General features: G+C 43.7%; 1 protein-coding gene across 1 annotated transcript; it reads left to right on the top strand.

The window, feature by feature from the left end:
* Nucleotides 1-2327: 2327 nt before the first annotated feature.
* Nucleotides 2328-16423, top strand: map2k2a (mitogen-activated protein kinase kinase 2a). Its single transcript, XM_049587837.1, has 11 exons — nt 2328-3181; nt 3388-3598; nt 5252-5398; nt 5576-5653; nt 6057-6108; nt 10523-10647; nt 11250-11463; nt 11593-11657; nt 11769-11830; nt 14436-14481; nt 14594-16423. The coding sequence occupies exons 1-11, from the start codon at nt 3093-3095 to the stop codon at nt 14702-14704; spliced, it is 1200 nt and encodes a 399-aa protein (XP_049443794.1). The 5' UTR covers nt 2328-3092; the 3' UTR covers nt 14705-16423.
* Nucleotides 16424-17980: the final 1557 nt, after the last annotated feature.

The raw sequence follows: 17980 nt of genomic DNA on the forward strand, positions 1-17980 counted from the left end.
ACTGGTGCACACTGTCCGGGTGCAAAACATCTCATAGTTCATGGACTATATGGGTGGTGCAATGACAAGGTTCTTCTGTCTCTTGCCGACACACTGGAGTGAGAGATGAGCAAGAAGATGCCAGCCGGTAGGGACTTGAGGAAGGCCATCACCTTCGTCAAGTAGGTAGCCAGGCCTTTCTCAACCAAAAGGCTGGAGCCCAATCTGCAGCAAACTACCAGGTACTGTGAGATGAGGGTCGATGTGCAAAATTGGTGCTCACAACCCTACGTCCGAACATTGTGCTGTGGTCAACTGAAGACCAGAAAATTATTCTGCTTGAGGTGATTGTGCCATGGGAGGAAGGATATGAAGAGGCTTGCAAGAGAAGGGTCTTGAAGTACCAGTTGTTAATTTAGGGGTACAAGGACAAAGGATAGTAGGCATTGGTCCGTGTGGAGATTGACTGCAGAGTCTTACCAGCCTAATCAAGACGGCAGTGGTGTCAGCTGTGGGCCTGGATGAAAGGAGCAATAAACAAACAGCTCCCAGGTTGGGGGAGGAGGCAAGATGAGCTTATTTCCAATGATTGAGCAGGCAAGAGGAGGAAAGCTGGAAGCCCAAAGCAGATGGGCAGCGACTTGGCCACCACTGCCATCCCACCAATTGGAGGGTGTCGTGATTAAGGGTTGAAATGCTCAATGAAGGTTGGGTAAGACCTGACGACAACAACTCCTGGCGGAAGGCTATGGTTACCTTGTGAGGTCATGATAGAATGCACCCAACAGAAGTATGTTACAACAAGGAAGCAACAAGACCGAGGGGATTCATGCATTTATAAGGGAGGAGGCTGAAATCTGACAGGAAATAAGGGGTGCGTGAGATGAGAAACACGCTAGAAGGATCCATGACTGTACTCCAGAGACGCTGCAATGACATGGTCTGCTTAAATTCCTTAGTCACCAGGTGCCCCACAATTACATTTATATGATAAAGGTCCAGTGTGTGGGATGTACTGGGGATATATTGGCAGAAATGGAATATGATAAGTATGTTTTTTTTAGTGTGTAATCACCTGAAAATAAGAATTGTTTTTTTTGGTACCTTAAAATGAGCAGTTTATATCTACGTAGGGTGCAGGTCTTCGTCCATAGAGTCTGCCATGTTTCTTGAGTAGATCAGACCAGACAAACCAAACATTGGTTCTAGATAGGGCCATTCACGTTTTCATGTCAGCCATTGTAGTTAGCTGCTCCTCTGCAACAAGAGCTTTGAGAAAAACCCACAGATTTTTCAACGTGAAACTGCATTATTCAGTGTTTTTACAGGTTCAAATCACTGGGCCCTTTTCTTTTTTTTGAGAGGAAGAGACCTCTTCGGATGATTCAGCTCCCAGTGAAAACCTCCTGAATTATTCATTCATTCATGTTCTTTAACTGTAACTACTCATCCTGTTGGGGGTTGCGCAGCTGATATTGGACGACAGGTGCGGTACACCCTGGACAGGTTGCCAGACTATCACAGGGCCGATGCATAGCAAAAGACAACCATTCACTTGTGGTGGAGAGGGGCACTTTAGAGCGCGGCTCGGGACGCATTTTCCTGACCGAACCTGACCCAAGTCTGAGGCAGTTATAACCAGTCCCTGACAGACTTTATCATTTTTAAGTCTGAACCCGACCCGAGCCCGACGCAGTTTGTTACCTGACATAGTTATTGTTATGGATAGTGTGTAAATGACCATCAAAAGGCTGCTGTTAGGCACAGTCGAACACGCCACTCGAACAGCAGCACCGCACACACTGTACACACACTCAATTGGAGCGGAGCCTGTGTTGCATTCAGGCGTTGTCATGTAAATAACAAGTCCCAGTATTTTAATAGGCCATGGCACAACACAGCAGCACGTCAAGTGGGCCGAACCTAAACCAAACCCGAGCAAAATTTTTGATTTGTTATTCGAACCCGGCCCGACCCGTCCCCGTCGGACTCAGGTCAGGCATCCACACTCTGGGGCACATTAAACTATGATGCACTTTGGATCAATGAAGTTTATCTTATCTTTTTTAACTTACTTTATTTTATGTCTATTTTAAAACCACTGTGATGTTGTTGATAAGGGGAAGTGTGGCTGTTGTTTTTTGTCAATTATGAGCTGCTGGACAGCTGAATTTGCCTTTGAGGATAAATAAATTTCTTTCTATTCTCTATTCTAGTCTAATAAACTGTGATTTAAAACCTGCAGTTCCCACTTGTGGCCACTGGGTGGCAGTAATGTACTTCGCAGCTTGTTTACTAACTGCCATTAAACCCATAAGAAAGCAGTAGCGGGCGGATAAGATACGGTTAAACTGGACTTTTACCTCATTAAAAACAGCATACCGGAGGTGTTATCACAAACTGCAGATGTCGCACATCTCCCATGAGATTTCTGCACCTCTCGTATCAACTTGTCAGACGGCCCCAGTCTCGCGCTATTTATGAAGGGCTCTCCCTGTGGGTGTCACACAGGTCTGATGCTGCAGCAGCTGCTGCTTCCTGTATTGAAGCACCACCACCAGACAGAGCCAAAGCCCTTTTCGCTTCAGCGCCCCACACCCCGAACCGAAACACGGAGGAATTTGTAGCTCGGACGCCGCCGTCCTGCGGAGGGAAGACAGCCGAGTCGGTCTCCCGGTGTAGCTGCCGGTAAAACCGAGGCGGCCCGTTGTCTTGTGAAAGCCGAGAAGCGAGGGGCTGCACGTTAGGACCGAGAGACGCAGGGCACGATTTTTCCTGGAGCTGGTGCTAGCTAGTAGCGGCTAGGTGGCTAATGGCTAGTAGCAGCAGGTAGATCCAAGCCAGAAGAAGCTAGAAAATAGAAATGTGTTCACTCCGACAGCTATAGATGCACCGGAAAACGACCTGACGATTTTCCCTGATAGCTGACTGACATGCTACCGAGAGTGTACTAACTTTGCTAACGTTAGCTAGCCAAGTTACTAGCCACCAAGAGCTGATCCTGTTGCTTTTTTAGATTGAGTTGCGAGGAGGGAAAAGGCTACATTAGCAGCTTCCTAGCTCACTGCAGGTTAGTGTATCATTTGTGAGAGTCGTTTAGTGTAATAATCAAAATGCCTGCTAAAAGAAGACCCGTTCCCCTGAACATTATGCCCATCGGGGAGGGACAGGCCACCTCAAACACCATTGATGCTGCATCTGAGTGAGTAGCCACAGTATGAGTTCAGATTAATGGCACCTGTGTGAAAGAGATTGTTTGTGATTGCTCTGTGTCTAAGTTATCACCATTAACCAGCACTGTGTCACATCATAACCACCATTTAAACACTTATTAATGCTCCTGTCTTCTCATCCCTCTCTCCCTCTGTGTTAAAACACCCTGCTGACCCATCTGTCTCCTCCTCACAGAGCCAACCTTGAGGCCTTACAAAAGAAACTGGGTGAGCTGGACTTGGACGAGCAACAGAGGAAACGACTGGAGGCCTTTCTCACCCAGAAAGCTCAGGTTGGGGAGCTGAAGGATGAGGATTTTGACCCCATATGTGAGCTGGGCGCTGGCAACGGAGGAGTGGTCAACAAGGTCCGCCACAAACCCTCGGGTCTGGTCATGGCTCGCAAGGTGAAAACTAACATTTGTTGAATTTTTTGTGGCAGGCGAAGCTTGACAGCTGGAGCGAGCAGAATCAAAAACACATTCCAGCTGACTTGGGTGCTGCACACACTTCTAAATGGAGCCACACTGACTTTCTGTGTGGATAAAAACACACCGTGCACCAGTATTTGAATGCAACAATAACATACTCATTAAAGTTACACAAACAAGTACAAGTGCAGGTATTTCTCACATGAATAAGCTGCCATAATTCTCTTGACCAAGACATTTATGTGTCCTAATAAATCATCTGGGCCAGCATACTGGCTGATAGTGGCTGATCACAGATAAATTATTAGCAGCTTGTACATCATATGTCAGGAAAAAATGCAGTGAAGAAACACCAGAGATGTGTTTGAGGTGATTTACAAGCAGTGCTTCAATCAGAGTTTATTTTTCCACCGTCAAATGTCTGGCTTAGTACATGTCTGTGTCTCAGTGTTTTAACAAAGCCTAATAGGGACTTTATCACAAGTATTTTCCTAAACTTATATTTGCTACATACATTTGTGTCTAGCAAATATAGATTTGTGTATCTGCCTCAACAATCCAGTATTGGTTGTGCATTTAAAATAATACTTAACTCACAACACATATCAATTATTCGCTCTGTGTTACCTTAAAATCGTTAGGAAAAAATAGTTTTTCTGGCTGTGTTTAACAACAGCAACACTATATCAAAACATCCGTTTGCAAACACTCACACAACTATCCAAGTATCATGTATCCAGTCGTATGCTCAGTACTTCCCAAAACCCTTCCACATTAACACGCACGGACGAGTGGTGCGCCTGGGCAACTCAATGGAATGCATTCGCAGTGCCCATGTGTGCTACTTGTATATGGAAGCTTTTTTGAACAGTAAGATTTATTGAAAATGCATGTGTTTGAGAAGGACTGAGGAAACAACTGGATAAAGAAGACTTGGATTATGCTTCATGAGTTGTTGAGAGTTTGTAAATGGATGATTTGATATAGTTTTGCTGTTGTAAAACACCGTCTCCCTTTGCTTCAATCATCAAAAATGTTTGATGCATTCTCTGTTGACTGTGGAGCACGCCAGAAAAACAAGTCTCACTAATTTGAGGTAACACGGGTGAGTAATTGATATACAGGTGGCCATTTTGTGGGTGAAATATTCCTTACAGCTATCCTCGTTGTATACTGATTGGATCATAGTGTGCAGTTTACGGGACAAAAAGGTACTGGAGCAGCAACTCAAGCAAGCACAAGTCTGTAGGCCTTAAAGTGTGTGTCGACACACCAGTTTAATTTCTTTCTTACAGTTCTATAAATGACGCAAAACAATTTGGAAGTATGGAAACGTGCGTTTGCTATATTGTTATTGTCACTGTTAAAAGGTGGGTGTAAATTCTTAGAGATTCTGTTTGATTGTGGCGTCGTCTGGTTTGTGTCAGTGACTGATCGATTTAAAATTAAATCCCAAATAGTAAATGTTGAGATCACTACACACAGGCGAACTGGAAAGTGTTATATCAACCACCACCTCTGAAATGTGTTACCTTGAGATATAAAGAGTTCAGCGAATGATGTAACTGCATCTGTTGCGTTTGTTTTTGTCAGAGCAGCAGTTTATGGTCTCATCCTTTCCCTCCTCAGCTTATCCACCTGGAAATCAAGCCTGCCATCAGAAACCAGATTATCAGAGAGCTGCAGGTGCTGCATGAATGCAACTCCCCCTACATTGTGGGCTTCTATGGGGCCTTTTACAGCGATGGAGAGATCAGCATCTGTATGGAGCACATGGTGAGAGACAAAGACTGATAGCAGGGCCTCCTACCAATGAACACAGGACTGATGTGGATGGATACTAGTATTTTGTATATTTTTAATGACAAGATGTTTGTTTCCATTGATGAAGATTTTATTGACTTTTTTATAAGATGGTATCTCAGATTTTAATTGTGCACCTTGTCTCTCCAGGATGGTGGATCCTTGGACCAGGTCCTGAAGGAAGCCAGAAGAATCCCAGAAGAAATCCTGGGGAAAGTTAGCATAGCTGTATGTACTTCACTGGTTCTGGCGCATTATTTTGTATGCATATGACATGTTTGTCATTTTAAAATTAGACGCAGTTTGAATCTTGCAGCGAAATGACAACTGTGTTACTACACATGTTTTTGCACATGCGTTGCTCGTTGTGGGTGTGTGTGTCTCTTGTGGTGTTGCTTAACTTGCTGTGTGTCACATCATGCATGAGTCACTACTGTAATTTACTCAGCTGAAACTCTTGCATCAAATCCAAATAACTAAGTGTAGTAATGAGACTTCAAAAAATGTGTTTCAAAATTCATATCATCACAGGGAAGGCTTATTTTTTATATCTATGTATAGGCTCTTGTCTGAGATTTGGCCCTCTGTGTATCTGTGTGTTAGGTTAAATGTTCTTCCTTCTTGTTTACAGGTATTGAGGGGATTAGCCTATCTGCGTGAGAAGCACCAGATCATGCACAGAGGTAAGGGTGTTCTCTAGTCGCTGTAAATTACTTCTGCTCTCAAAACCCCTCCTGCAACATTTTCAAATCACTGCAACATTTTCAAATCACTGCAGTACAAGAGACAGATAAGATAGAAGTGTGTAGTTTACAAAATCAAATAAGTGATGACACAATCAATGGGTTATGATGATGATACAGTTGTTAGGGTGTATGCCGACATTAAAGGAATACTTTACCTGCAAATGGCATTTGTATATCAGTTACTCAGCACGTGTTGCCTTGAATTTGTGAAGAAAACTTTTTTTTGTCTCGTACATTTCCACAGTGAACGGAGAATCCAAAAAAGGCGAACATTCTTCATGTATTAAAGTAAATGGAAACCGTGGTTCACAACAGCAAAACTATGTCAAAACATGAGTTTACAAACTCTCACACAGCTCGTGCACTATAATCCAAGTCTCACTGATCCAGTCGTATGCTCAGTACTTCCCTAACACATTTATTTTCGCTAAAACGTGAGGATTTAAAACACATCAGCACAAACAGTCTCACATCTCTCATCTCGAGTATCTTGCATGGGCACGGACGTGCGTTTGAATTCTACGTAAGTGGAACTCATAGGCACACACATGCTCATGTTTCGACGTAGTTTTTCTGAAATATATTTTCCATTTACTGAAATTCTTACATAATGTTTGTCTTTTTTGGATTCTCCATTCATTGCAGAGGCATGCAAGAAAAACAAAGTTATCTTTACAGATTCAAGGTAAAATGCGGTGAATAATTGATGTACAAATGATCACTTTGCAGGTGAAGTATTTCCTTGTTGTGGGATGTTGCGTTGTGTACATTAATGCTGTAGCTGCATTATTAATTTGCACATCACATAATTTTATCTCAAAAATTCTCTGTAGTGTAGTATTTATCACGCAATCACTATTTAGGTCCTGTATTTACTTAATAATACTTAAAAATGATACTAAAACCAGGGTGCTGTGTTTGACCTGAAGAGTTTTCACTTCAGATATCCCATGAGCTACATGATAAAAATGTTGATGAACACACTCATATAGCTTTTTTTGCAAAATGACCAAGAAATATTTAATGTATGTTTTTTTTTTTTTACTACAGTCTCACCATTTTTTTTTAGTGGACTAGGAAGACCATTATAAAATTCTCAGAAGTTTTATTGCCAAAAAAGTAATGAGCACAATGACTTGCTGAAGCAGTTAACCTCTTTTGTGTGTGGTAATGGCCATTAAATGTATAGAAATGCCATATGGGTAACCCATTAGAGCGACTCCGCCTTGTTTCCAGATCACAGACAAGTCCTACTCATTTAGACATAATACAATGTAGAAGTTTTTTTAAGGACGTTTGTTGTGGTTGATATAATGAGTCCCATCCCTTCAGTATTAGTGGTGGCTAAATTTTGCTGATGCTTTTGAGGCAACCAGCTGAGATTCAGACCCTGCGAATGTTACAGTCTAAACATCACATTACAAAGAAATGCAGGATTATCCTTTAATTTTCCGCTGACATTATCCTTGCTGCTTTGGATCAGGCTCAAACACACTAACAAAAAGCATTTAGGTATGATTGCTATTTCGAAATGTCTGTGAACATTTTCTGTTTGTGAAACCACTTTAAACGTGCCACATTAACTTGACCGTCTCCAGTCGTCCCTGTACTTTTTCATTTAATTTATTATTAATTTTCTTCATGCTTTTTCCTCCATATGCACTACATCAACCTCTTAGGAGCTTTAGCACGCTCACCACAAGGCCAGCTATTGTTGAACATCACGAGTTCCTCATCACAGAAGTTTGGAGCATGGAGAAAAAAATAAGGCTCAGTAAAAACCATTATCTTTGCATTCAGACAAAATCACAAGTCGCACCATGGCAGAGTCGAAGGCAGACGAGTTGGCAGACAACCATGGGTGTGTTGTTATGAAAAGCGCTGGTCAAGGCAGCGTTCAGACCTGCATAGTGCAGTGCAACCAAGTCTCTCAGCGCTACAGGGTCGGTGGTACTCTAGGACAGTTGTCTGTGAGCTCAGGCGGTAATTACAGCCTCTCAGATGTGATTATACAGCAGCCGCGCCCTGCTGACCCCTCCCACCGCGTCTCCCTCCATCGTTCTCCCGCTCTTTCATGCCACCTCTCTCTCAGTCACTCCTCGCATGTCCTTGGTCGGTGGGAGGGGGGCCACACCACAGAGGGCAGATTGCAGGGCTCAGTCTTACCCCATTATTTTGCAGGATGTTTTTTCGAGATGAGCGGGAAACGTGGAGACCGGGCTTGTTTATAACTGGGGCTCAGCTTGAGTCGTAGCTATTTTCTCCCTTGCTGTATTAACACGGCACCACAGATAAAACCAGGGGGGTGCTGTGCATGCCGCCCGCAGGCCCCACGGTAGACTGTAGCTCTTGTCTAAATATTTGCTTCTGAAGTCAGTCTGTGCTGCAAGAAAGATGGTTTTTATCTACAAAAGATATCTATCAGAAATAGGGATGTTCCAAATAAGATTTCCCTGATGTTTAAATCAGAGTTAAACCGTAGACTAGTTGATGAGTCTAAAAGTAAGAAAACATTCAAAATTTAGCACAATTTAATCTATAAGGTTAAACATTGTCGGAAAAATGTGTCATATGTTATAGGAGCCATTTAAAATCATAGTTTTCAAAAACCAAATTAACCTTTCGCTAAGCCCCGCCCCTTTGTGATGGTCCAACAAACTGTCAGAGTAAGCATGGAGCCCACTCTGTAACTAACTGCACTCCCTGAAGAAATATTATCATAGTTTTGGAAAACTGAAACAGTGATTCCAGAGAGAAGCAGACAGAGGGTCTACAGTCTGTGTTTGAAGGATATATCCAGGATGTCAAACTGACTCAGCAGCAACAACAGGTTAAAAAGACAAAGATAGTAAGAAGCTAGAGCCCAACTATAGGCTACAGATCACAGTGTAAAAGTGAACCACCACATCACTGCTGATCGCCACACAAGACAATGAATATAAAAGGAAACTTCACTGATGGGGCGCTGGTGGCTTAGTGGTAGAGCAGGCACCCCATGTACAAGGCTGTTACCACAGCGGCCCGGGTTCGACTCCGGCCTGTGGCCCTTTGCTGCATGTCACTCCCCCTCTCTCTCTCCCCCCTTCACACTTGTCTGTCCTATACATTAAAGGCTGAAAGCCCCCAAAAAATCTTTAAAAAAAAAAAAAAGGAAAGGAAACTTCACTGATATTGATCCAGCTGTGTGGCATCGCAGAGCCAGCACCAGCACTGGACCTCTGCCTGAAGTCAAACAACATTCTTCTGCGCACACTGTGATGACACACAGCTGGTTGAATATCAGCAAAGTTTCCCTGCTTCCCTTCACTGGTTCCTGTACAGCAGGTCAGTCTTTTTTTCACTGTTACAGTCATTAAAAAGCAAAAGCAGCATGTGTATACATTCAGTAGGCTATATCTTCAGTACCTAGCTAGCTAACCCTACACTTTTCAGGGTTTGATTTTGGTTTTGGAACAGGGAAGAAACGTATATCTTTGTCCAACCTCTCCAGGTAACGAGTATCATTAATACACGGCGTGCCCCAGGCACAACATTTAGCTCCAAATCCACAAAACCAGCCTGAAAATGAAGGAAATCTGAAACCACTGCATTAGAGTCAATGGAGCACAGCTGTGTTGCTGTCGGACACTGAGCTGAGCCGGCCTGATGCTTTGTTATGATTGGCCAGTCTGCATCTAGGGGACTACTGCGGGACTTAAGGAAGGGTCAAACAACATTTATCAAAACCAAAATTCTTAAGGAAAATAAATCGTTAGGAAACGTGCCTGATTACTACTGTGGCATTTTCACTGGGTTTAACCGACTTGTATTTCTGCTGCCTGGATGCCAACATTTTGTCAAGTAGTCGCCTACTTGCGCACATCCCTAATCAGACAGCTTATTATCGAAAAGATACGTAGTTTTTATTGTCCCAGGAGGTTTTCAAAGCCTGCACATGTTGGTGTTTCCTATGAAAAGTCATTCATAACATTCATGCCCCTACATATACTTGCATACCTCAACCCACGTGTGTGTGTATTAACATACCGGTGTAGCAGTGTTCTTATTTGCTCTCTGTTTAGTCATGATTTGCTATTGTAAGCAGTTTCTCACTTGCTTTCTACTTGTTATGAACATATTCGTATTGGGACGTTGTGTATGTGTATATGCTTTGTAGTACATGTTATGTTATGTTGTGTGTGTGTGACCCCAGGAAGAGCAGCTTATGTAGATCCAAATAAAGAATCCTGATGTCTAAGAAATTGTAGCTCAAATGATTAGTGAGGTGTATGGAGTATGGACAACAGATGAGATACTGTATGGAGCCTTAATGTACATTTGTTTATTCATCCACATCCCCTCCTCCACATAGATGTCAAGCCCTCCAACATCCTGGTCAACTCTCGCGGGGAGATCAAGCTGTGCGACTTTGGTGTGAGCGGCCAGCTCATAGATTCCATGGCCAACTCCTTTGTTGGAACGCGTTCCTACATGTCGGTGAGTCAGCTCTGCACGCCTGCGCCCCCACCCCTTTTCCTCTGGCCCTATCCCCACTTTCCTTCTCCGCGTTTCTCACATTGCTCTTGTTCACTGGCCCCGCCCTCTGCCTTCCCTTCATCTGGCCCTCCCTCACTCCCCTGCCAAGAAGCGAGGGCCGTGCCCAGGAAAGGGCTCTTTGGCAAAGAGCGAGGCAACTGTGCTCGCTCGCTCTCGTGCTCCTTTCCCCTCACTCTCAGACACCTGGTGGGTGCAGTGCCGAGAGCTGCTTGTCTGTCCCGTCCCTTACCCACAAAGCACCAGTGGTGTGGAGACACTTGCTCTTTCATCATAATTCCCAGCACACACACACACCTGTCCTTGCTCAACCCTTCTAGCTAAAGCAGTCCAGAGCTACTCATCACTTCCTGCCAAATCCTCCCATCCTCTGTCCTCTTGCCCTCACCACACCCCAACTCTCCTTGCCATAACACCCCCCTCCCATTATCCTCTCCACCACTTCCTGTGCCTTCCCCGCCCAGCCCTCTGCCCAACCCTCTCTCCTGCCTGGCGTCTTGGCTCTACCCCGCTCCCTCTGACGTAGATTGTGTGTTTCTCAACAGCCGGAGAGACTGCAGGGCACTCACTACTCGGTTCAGTCTGACGTATGGAGCATGGGTCTGTCACTGGTGGAGCTGGCGATTGGCCGCTACCCCATCCCCCCACCAGACGCCAAAGAGCTGGAGGCCATCTTCGGACGGGCCATCATCGACGGGGCCGAGGGAGAGCCTCACAGCAACATGCAGAGGCCCAGACCACCAGGCAGGCCTGGGAGCGGTAGGAAACGCAAAAACATTTTAAGACATACATGTAGATAAAGACTTGTTATTGAATAATAAAATGTTTCATATGATATTTTAAAGGAAAGAAATCTAATCATGCCCATGATATGCACCCTCTCCGCAGGACATGGGATGGACAGTAGACCTGCTATGGCCATATTCGAACTTTTGGATTACATCGTGAATGAGGTCTGAGACTTGCATAAGAACACACATTTCTATCTCTCTGCACACAACCACAGTACATGTTTGCATGACTTGCTCTGTGTTTTGACCTTTTGATTCTTTGTTCCTCCTCAGCCGCCCCCTAAACTGCCACATGGAGTCTTCACCAATGACTTCCAGGACTTTGTGACAAAATGGTGAGCATCAGCAACAACATCACAAACAAAGAGTGCACTGCTCTTATCTGCTTTTATGCATATTTGAATCATGAGAAGTAGATAACGCGGACAGCTTATATTTCTACACACGTGACATGAAGACTGCATTTGGTGTTGACTGAAATGCACGAGCTGTTTTAGGAATGAGGTGGTTGCAGACACTGGTCTTGTGAGATCTGTGGCTACAACCACACTTACACTTTTTAAAACCAAAGTGATCTCGGTACGCAAAAGCATTTAAGCACCATCCATGTTAACAAGCCTGAAAACACATATTACATGACCATTCACGCACACTGACGTGTGTACCAGTGTAAACAGGAAGCAGATTGTCTACTCTGCGGTTGGTTGCTCAATGACAGAAAATACTTGGAAATGGTGAAAAGTAAGACCATAGATTTATTTGCTTGGGCCAACGATGAGGTGGAACAGTTACTGAAACTAAAACATGAGTATAAGGCGGTCAAGGCGTCAGAAAACAAGTTGGGAGTCGTTGCAAAGCAAATGTGGTAAGGGGTAGGGTTAGGGTTATATTAAGCCCAGTTCAGACCAAAGATTTGTGACGAGGCGAAACCATTTTAGAACGTTGCAGAGAGAAGTTAATGCTGGTCAAATTGCCGGTGGCTGGTTTTAGAATGTAAGGCATGTCACTTGTTTCAACAGCCAGTCGGCTTGTAGTGAAGTCTGCTGGTCAAGTCAAAATAACCACAGACGGCGTGTTCACTTGCTGCGGCAGGTGCTCCATCCCCGCAGAACCCTCTGTTTCCGTCCTCACGGTGTGCCGTTGTTGGACAGTGGGTCGCTGTTGCTCGCGTATGTGCCTATGCCCCCCTCACACACACATCCTCATTGACTGATTAATTGCCGCAGGTTATTAACATTATTGAGACGTATTTATTTATTATGAATACAGTCCATCTGATGCTTGTTTCGTTGCAGCTGACTCATTCATATTTTAAGACGCTACAAATTATATTCAGCCACAAAACAAGTCTGAAAAGCTGCAAATCAGAACAGAAGAACAGAGAGTTTTTGCATAGAGATGATTCACTGTCTCATGTAGTTGCATTATTGTGAACCGGCAGGTTTTTAAGAACGTTGCAAAACGGGGTGTTGCAAGTAGTTGCCTGTTTCAACCCGTCTTGAATCTTTGGTCTGAACTAAGCCTTAGAGTGTGACCGGCCAGCACAATTACCCATCACTGGAGGAAGCCATGGTGATGGGAAAGGAGTAGCTGTATTCTTTTGACTTGACATGTCAAGACTGATAAGACCCAACTGGAAAACAAACGTGGGTCATTGTTTCCAAAAGTCTCTGTTTTTGCCCGTCTGGACTTAAAGCCGCTGCAAGGAACTTTAAACTGGATATGCAAGAGTCTCTCGTTTCTCGTCTCTCGTCTGTGCGTGACCTACAACAGCAAATGAGACCATCGGTGTGAAGATAAGCTATTTCTATATAGTGTATATCCATGCCTTTAGGAAACTGTGTCCGGGTCCGCACCAGGTCGCTTATGGCACTCAGACGGCATACGTCATCTTACCTAGCTGCTTACATTTAGTGACTCTTATAAATAGTTGCTATTCCTCCTCCTCGACCCGACGTCCGCGGGGAGTTAAAATAGCAGCAATCATTGGGTAAAAGTTGTGAAAGCACTGGACGCACCAGCAGTCAGCCACGTCTCAGTCACACAGAGAAAACCCAATCCTCGGGAAGTCAGGAAATCCTTCAGGATTAACATTTTGTTCGCTAGCGATCTAGCATTTACCAGCCCAATCCTGGCAGGAGCCGGTCGACGGCGTTAGCTGTCCGGGGAGCCACACACACAGGCCACAGGTTGCGCAGATTCACCCCGCGCCAGTGGGGATGAGGAGAGCAGGGGCCGCGGGGCTGGAACACCTCATCCGGGCCGACGACAGGTACCAGCCAGGCGTCAACAGGGTCCAGCGAGTGCCGAGAAATAAAGAGGTGAGGCACCGCTCCATACTCAGTCCAAGAAGCCGTAGAAGTGCTCGCCAAACAGGCTTTCATCCTTACCAGCTGACCGCTGCGTTTACCCCGGCGGCAGTGGCGCTTACGCCAAAGAGGTGGAGCTGGGGCGCGGCAGAGGTGAGCTGGGATCCCCAATAGGAGCGGGGGAAAGTTTTCCCGTCTTGTCGTTTCATTCATCCCCAAAACAAACACATGCGCGAGCCAGGTAAGCGTCTTTACGACAATACGCGCTAGAGCTCATGGGAAATGTAGGCCGCATTCCGGCAAAACACTACCGCTTTTGTCCACAGGGTCGCCAAAATCAACTCAAAATGAAAGTTCCTTGTAGGGGCTTTAAACGCAAACCCATAGTTCTCAAACTAAAATGCCGTCAGTAGTGTTATCCAAAGTCTCCGTTTAAGGGGTTCCAAAACATCGGAGTGGTGTGGACCCAAGGCGTAAATGGTAGCAATAGTTATGCATTTTAAAATGTAATAGTGTGGATGTAGCCTGAGAATGTTTGGAAAGGTAAAATCTAAGTTAATGCTTTGTTGACAGAATTTGTTCTATAGTCTCTCATGTCAGTGACCTTTTTTGGTGTCGTTTGTGTCTGTAGTTTGATCAAAAACCCAGCTGAGAGGGCAGATCTGAAGAAGCTGATGGTGAGTAACTGAACTTCATTTTTCATTCATGTGATAATAAATCATGGGGTTATGTTTTGTGTTCCCGAAGCCAGCAGTACACACAAATGTGTCCCTTTTGATTTTCTTTCAGAGTCACACGTTCATCAAACGATCAGAGGTGGAGGAGGTGGACTTTGCCGGCTGGTTGTGCAAAACCATGGGCCTCAACCAGCCCAGTACTCCGACCCGCGGCACTGAGTGAACAGTCCCCCCCACTGCCCTGACACACCTCTGGGTCTTGCTTGCATACACATAACTATACCGCACATACACGTACACAAGCCATCACACACATTGGCACTTTTTCATCTTGCTCTTGGGTAAAAAGGTTTTGCCCCCTCCCTCCCTTCCTCTCTCCCCAAATTATTTCCTCACCAGCAGCAGGGCCCGTTGAGTCATTGTACTGTAAAACCACAGCTTCACCATGCCAGTGTCAAAGAGTAGCCACAGATCACTTTTCCGCACTGCTACAGAGGATGTAAAGCACTGAAGGGCTGCCAGTGCGTCAGCTGAATTTGCATTGATTGACTTCTTTTGTATTGTTGAATATTCTGTATTAATCTTTTCTATGGCAACAGATGATGGCTTGTGGGACTTGTATTTTAATAAATTACCTGCTGTAGAGATTTCCGAACTAATCCGAACTCGTCACCTACTCGCAAATTCCAAATTGGGTTTTATCGAAGGTGAATGCAGCTGTTTTGATTTAAAATCCCTTTGTCACACTTATTCATGCTAAAGCGTTCTCTGCAGAGACCTTGTAGTTACCTCCGATATAAGAATCAAATTTGTTAGTGGAGAGTGCAAGACAAATGGGCGTGTAAGGAGTCATTTTCACTTTCTGGCAAATGGGCGATTGCTCTAAAGATAACTTTGTGAACAATGTCACAAACCAAAGAGGGTACTCACGACTTAACGTTTTTCAATGCCTGATCAGTTTTTTTCTGTATGCACATTCATGAACAGTATATCAGTGTACTTTGAATGTTTTGATTTCTTTTTTTCTTTCATTCAGTGATCTACACTCTGATTGTGTTGACATTGTTTCCTCAGCACACATTTCAATACGCATCCCACATTGTGTCTCTCACACGGGAGGAGGCATCACGCTGTGGAGACCTGATATATGCCAGAATGTCGTTATTGACATTGAGAAAACAATGATCAAAATGTATTCATGGGATGATATAGCATGGTTTATTATCTTTCTAATACTGTATGTGTATTTTATTTCCCAAGATCATGATGGGTATGATTAGCTGGTGTTTTTATCAAAAGCCTGAATCTCTGTAATGTCAATATGAATTTTCAATCACGTTGACTAATTTAACTTTTTTTTTCTCTTTGTTGTTGGTCTGTACTTCCCTCCCCTGAAGTGTATTTGGTTATGTTTTCACTGTACTGCTACGTGTGGCGCTCCAAGCTTTCTCTTGGGACACAACCAGCCTAGAGACGTGCTTTTGGAAACGACTTGGGTTGAAATACATTTGAAAACCTGTTTCCCTGTGATTTAACCCGGCAAATTGTGGTGAAAAATACAACCCAACATTGAGTGGCACTTCAGTAGTACAAAGGGTTTGACTGAACATTTTAACCCAGGTCAGTGTTGGTCACATGGTGGTGGTGTTACTTGCTAGCCTGCCGTCTTGCTAGAGCTCTTGTATTCTCTCTGCTTATGGCTGCCCTTTCTTATTCCCCAAAAAATGTGCATTCGTTCAGAGCAAAAATGAATGCATTGTCACTTGTATGTGTACAAAGCTATATACAAAAATTACAGGAGTACTATTTTGCAGTCTTAATATACAAATTTTTGATTTATGTAAATGACAAGGGAGAAGAGTCATTTTATTATAATATAAAAATGTGTTGGATATGGTTATAATGTATAAAAAGATTAAAATAAAACTTATTTGTGAATGTACTGTAAGTTGTTATTCATTTATGGCAGTCATTGATGTCATGCATCTCTAACAGACTAAAACTGGAAGCACATATTTACCAGAAATTGTATCAAACTAGTTAATGTATTTATCCCCTTTCAACAAAACAATATTTACCCATTTGTGAGACTGAAATTTTGAATTTCCTTTGGTGGAAGTGTTCTCTGGGCTTGGCCAAGCACAAGAAATCTTCAAAATTGTCAAATCATTTGACTGAAAAGTGAGTTTTTCTTATCATTATAACCTTATATTTAGTCTTTGGGGACATGGCAGTACTGTTTATTTATATATTTCATTATATGTATGGGAAAACAGTAGCTCTGTGTGCAAAGACTAGATATAGTATCATAAAATGTATCATAAACTACAAGGAGCACAATTATGTATTTGTTATCTATGAGCTCATAAGAAGTTGAATATCAGAAATGCACACAAATGCAGTAAAGAAAAATTCATATGGAAAACATTTAACACACACAGTGCATGGATGGATAAGAGAACAGCCTACTGGCCACAGGCTCAGGGGCTCTTGCTTGCAAAATGTCAAAAGTCAATTTCGGAGAAAGACCTCAAAGAAATGCAAGGGAACTGAAATGCGCACAACAACCATGGCTACTTGACTACAAAGCGACACAAAACAACCAAAGAAGACACAAAGTTATCTCAACTTATCTACTATAAAGCGACACAAAATGACATAAAAGAGACCTAAAACAAAATGACAAATCAGCCAAAGAAGACAGAAAATGACCCCAAAGAGACCCAAAATTATCAAAAAAGACCCAAAACTACCAGAAAGTAACACAGAAATGACCCGAAAGCAATGGAAAACAACTAGAAGGTGTTACAAAATGAGCCCAAAGAGACTCTAAATGACTACAAAGCAACACAAAACAACCAAAAAAGACACAAAATGACCCCAAAGAGACCTGAAATTATCAAAAAAGACACAAAACCACCAGAAGGTGACACGAAATGACCCCAAAGCGATCCAAAACGACTTGAAAGTGTTACAAAATGACCCCAAAGAGACTCTAAATGACTACAAAGCAACACAAAACAACCAAAAAAGACACAAATGACCCCAAAGAAACCCAAAACAACCAAAAGACACAAAATTACCCCAAATAGACTGTACACGTCTACAAAGCGACACAAAATGGGCGGCAGTAGCTCAGTCCATAGGGACTTGGGTTGGGAACCAGAGGGTCGCCTGTTCAAGTCCCTGTCCGGACCAAAATATGGAGCGTGGACTGGTAGCTGGAGAGGTGCCAGTTCACCTCCTGGGCACTGCCGAGGTGCCCCTGAGCAAGGCACCGAACCCCCCAACCGCTCAGAGCGCCTGTCATGGGCAGCCCACACACAAAATGACCAAAAAAGACACAATATGACCTCAAAGAGACACAAGCAAACTACAAAATAACCAAAAAAGACACTAAACTTCCCCACGACTACCAATAGACACAACACAAAATTACCTCAGAGACCCAAAAGACTACAAAAAGACAGAACAACCATAAAGAGACACAAAACAACCA

This window comes from Epinephelus fuscoguttatus, linkage group LG10, assembly GCF_011397635.1.
Source record: "Epinephelus fuscoguttatus linkage group LG10, E.fuscoguttatus.final_Chr_v1".
Classification (NCBI taxonomy): Eukaryota; Metazoa; Chordata; class Actinopteri; order Perciformes; family Serranidae; genus Epinephelus; species Epinephelus fuscoguttatus.

Excerpts from the sequence above, each read along its gene's own strand:
- map2k2a (XM_049587837.1), top strand. The coding sequence starts at position 3,093 with ATGCCTGCTAAAAGAAGACCCGTTCCCCTGAACATTATGCCCATCGGG. Across the intron at positions 6,109-10,522 it reads GCACCAGATCATGCACAGAG|ATGTCAAGCCCTCCAACATC; the intron begins GTAAGGGTGTTC and ends TCCTCCACATAG. Across the intron at positions 14,482-14,593 it reads CAGATCTGAAGAAGCTGATG|AGTCACACGTTCATCAAACG; the intron begins GTGAGTAACTGA and ends ATTTTCTTTCAG.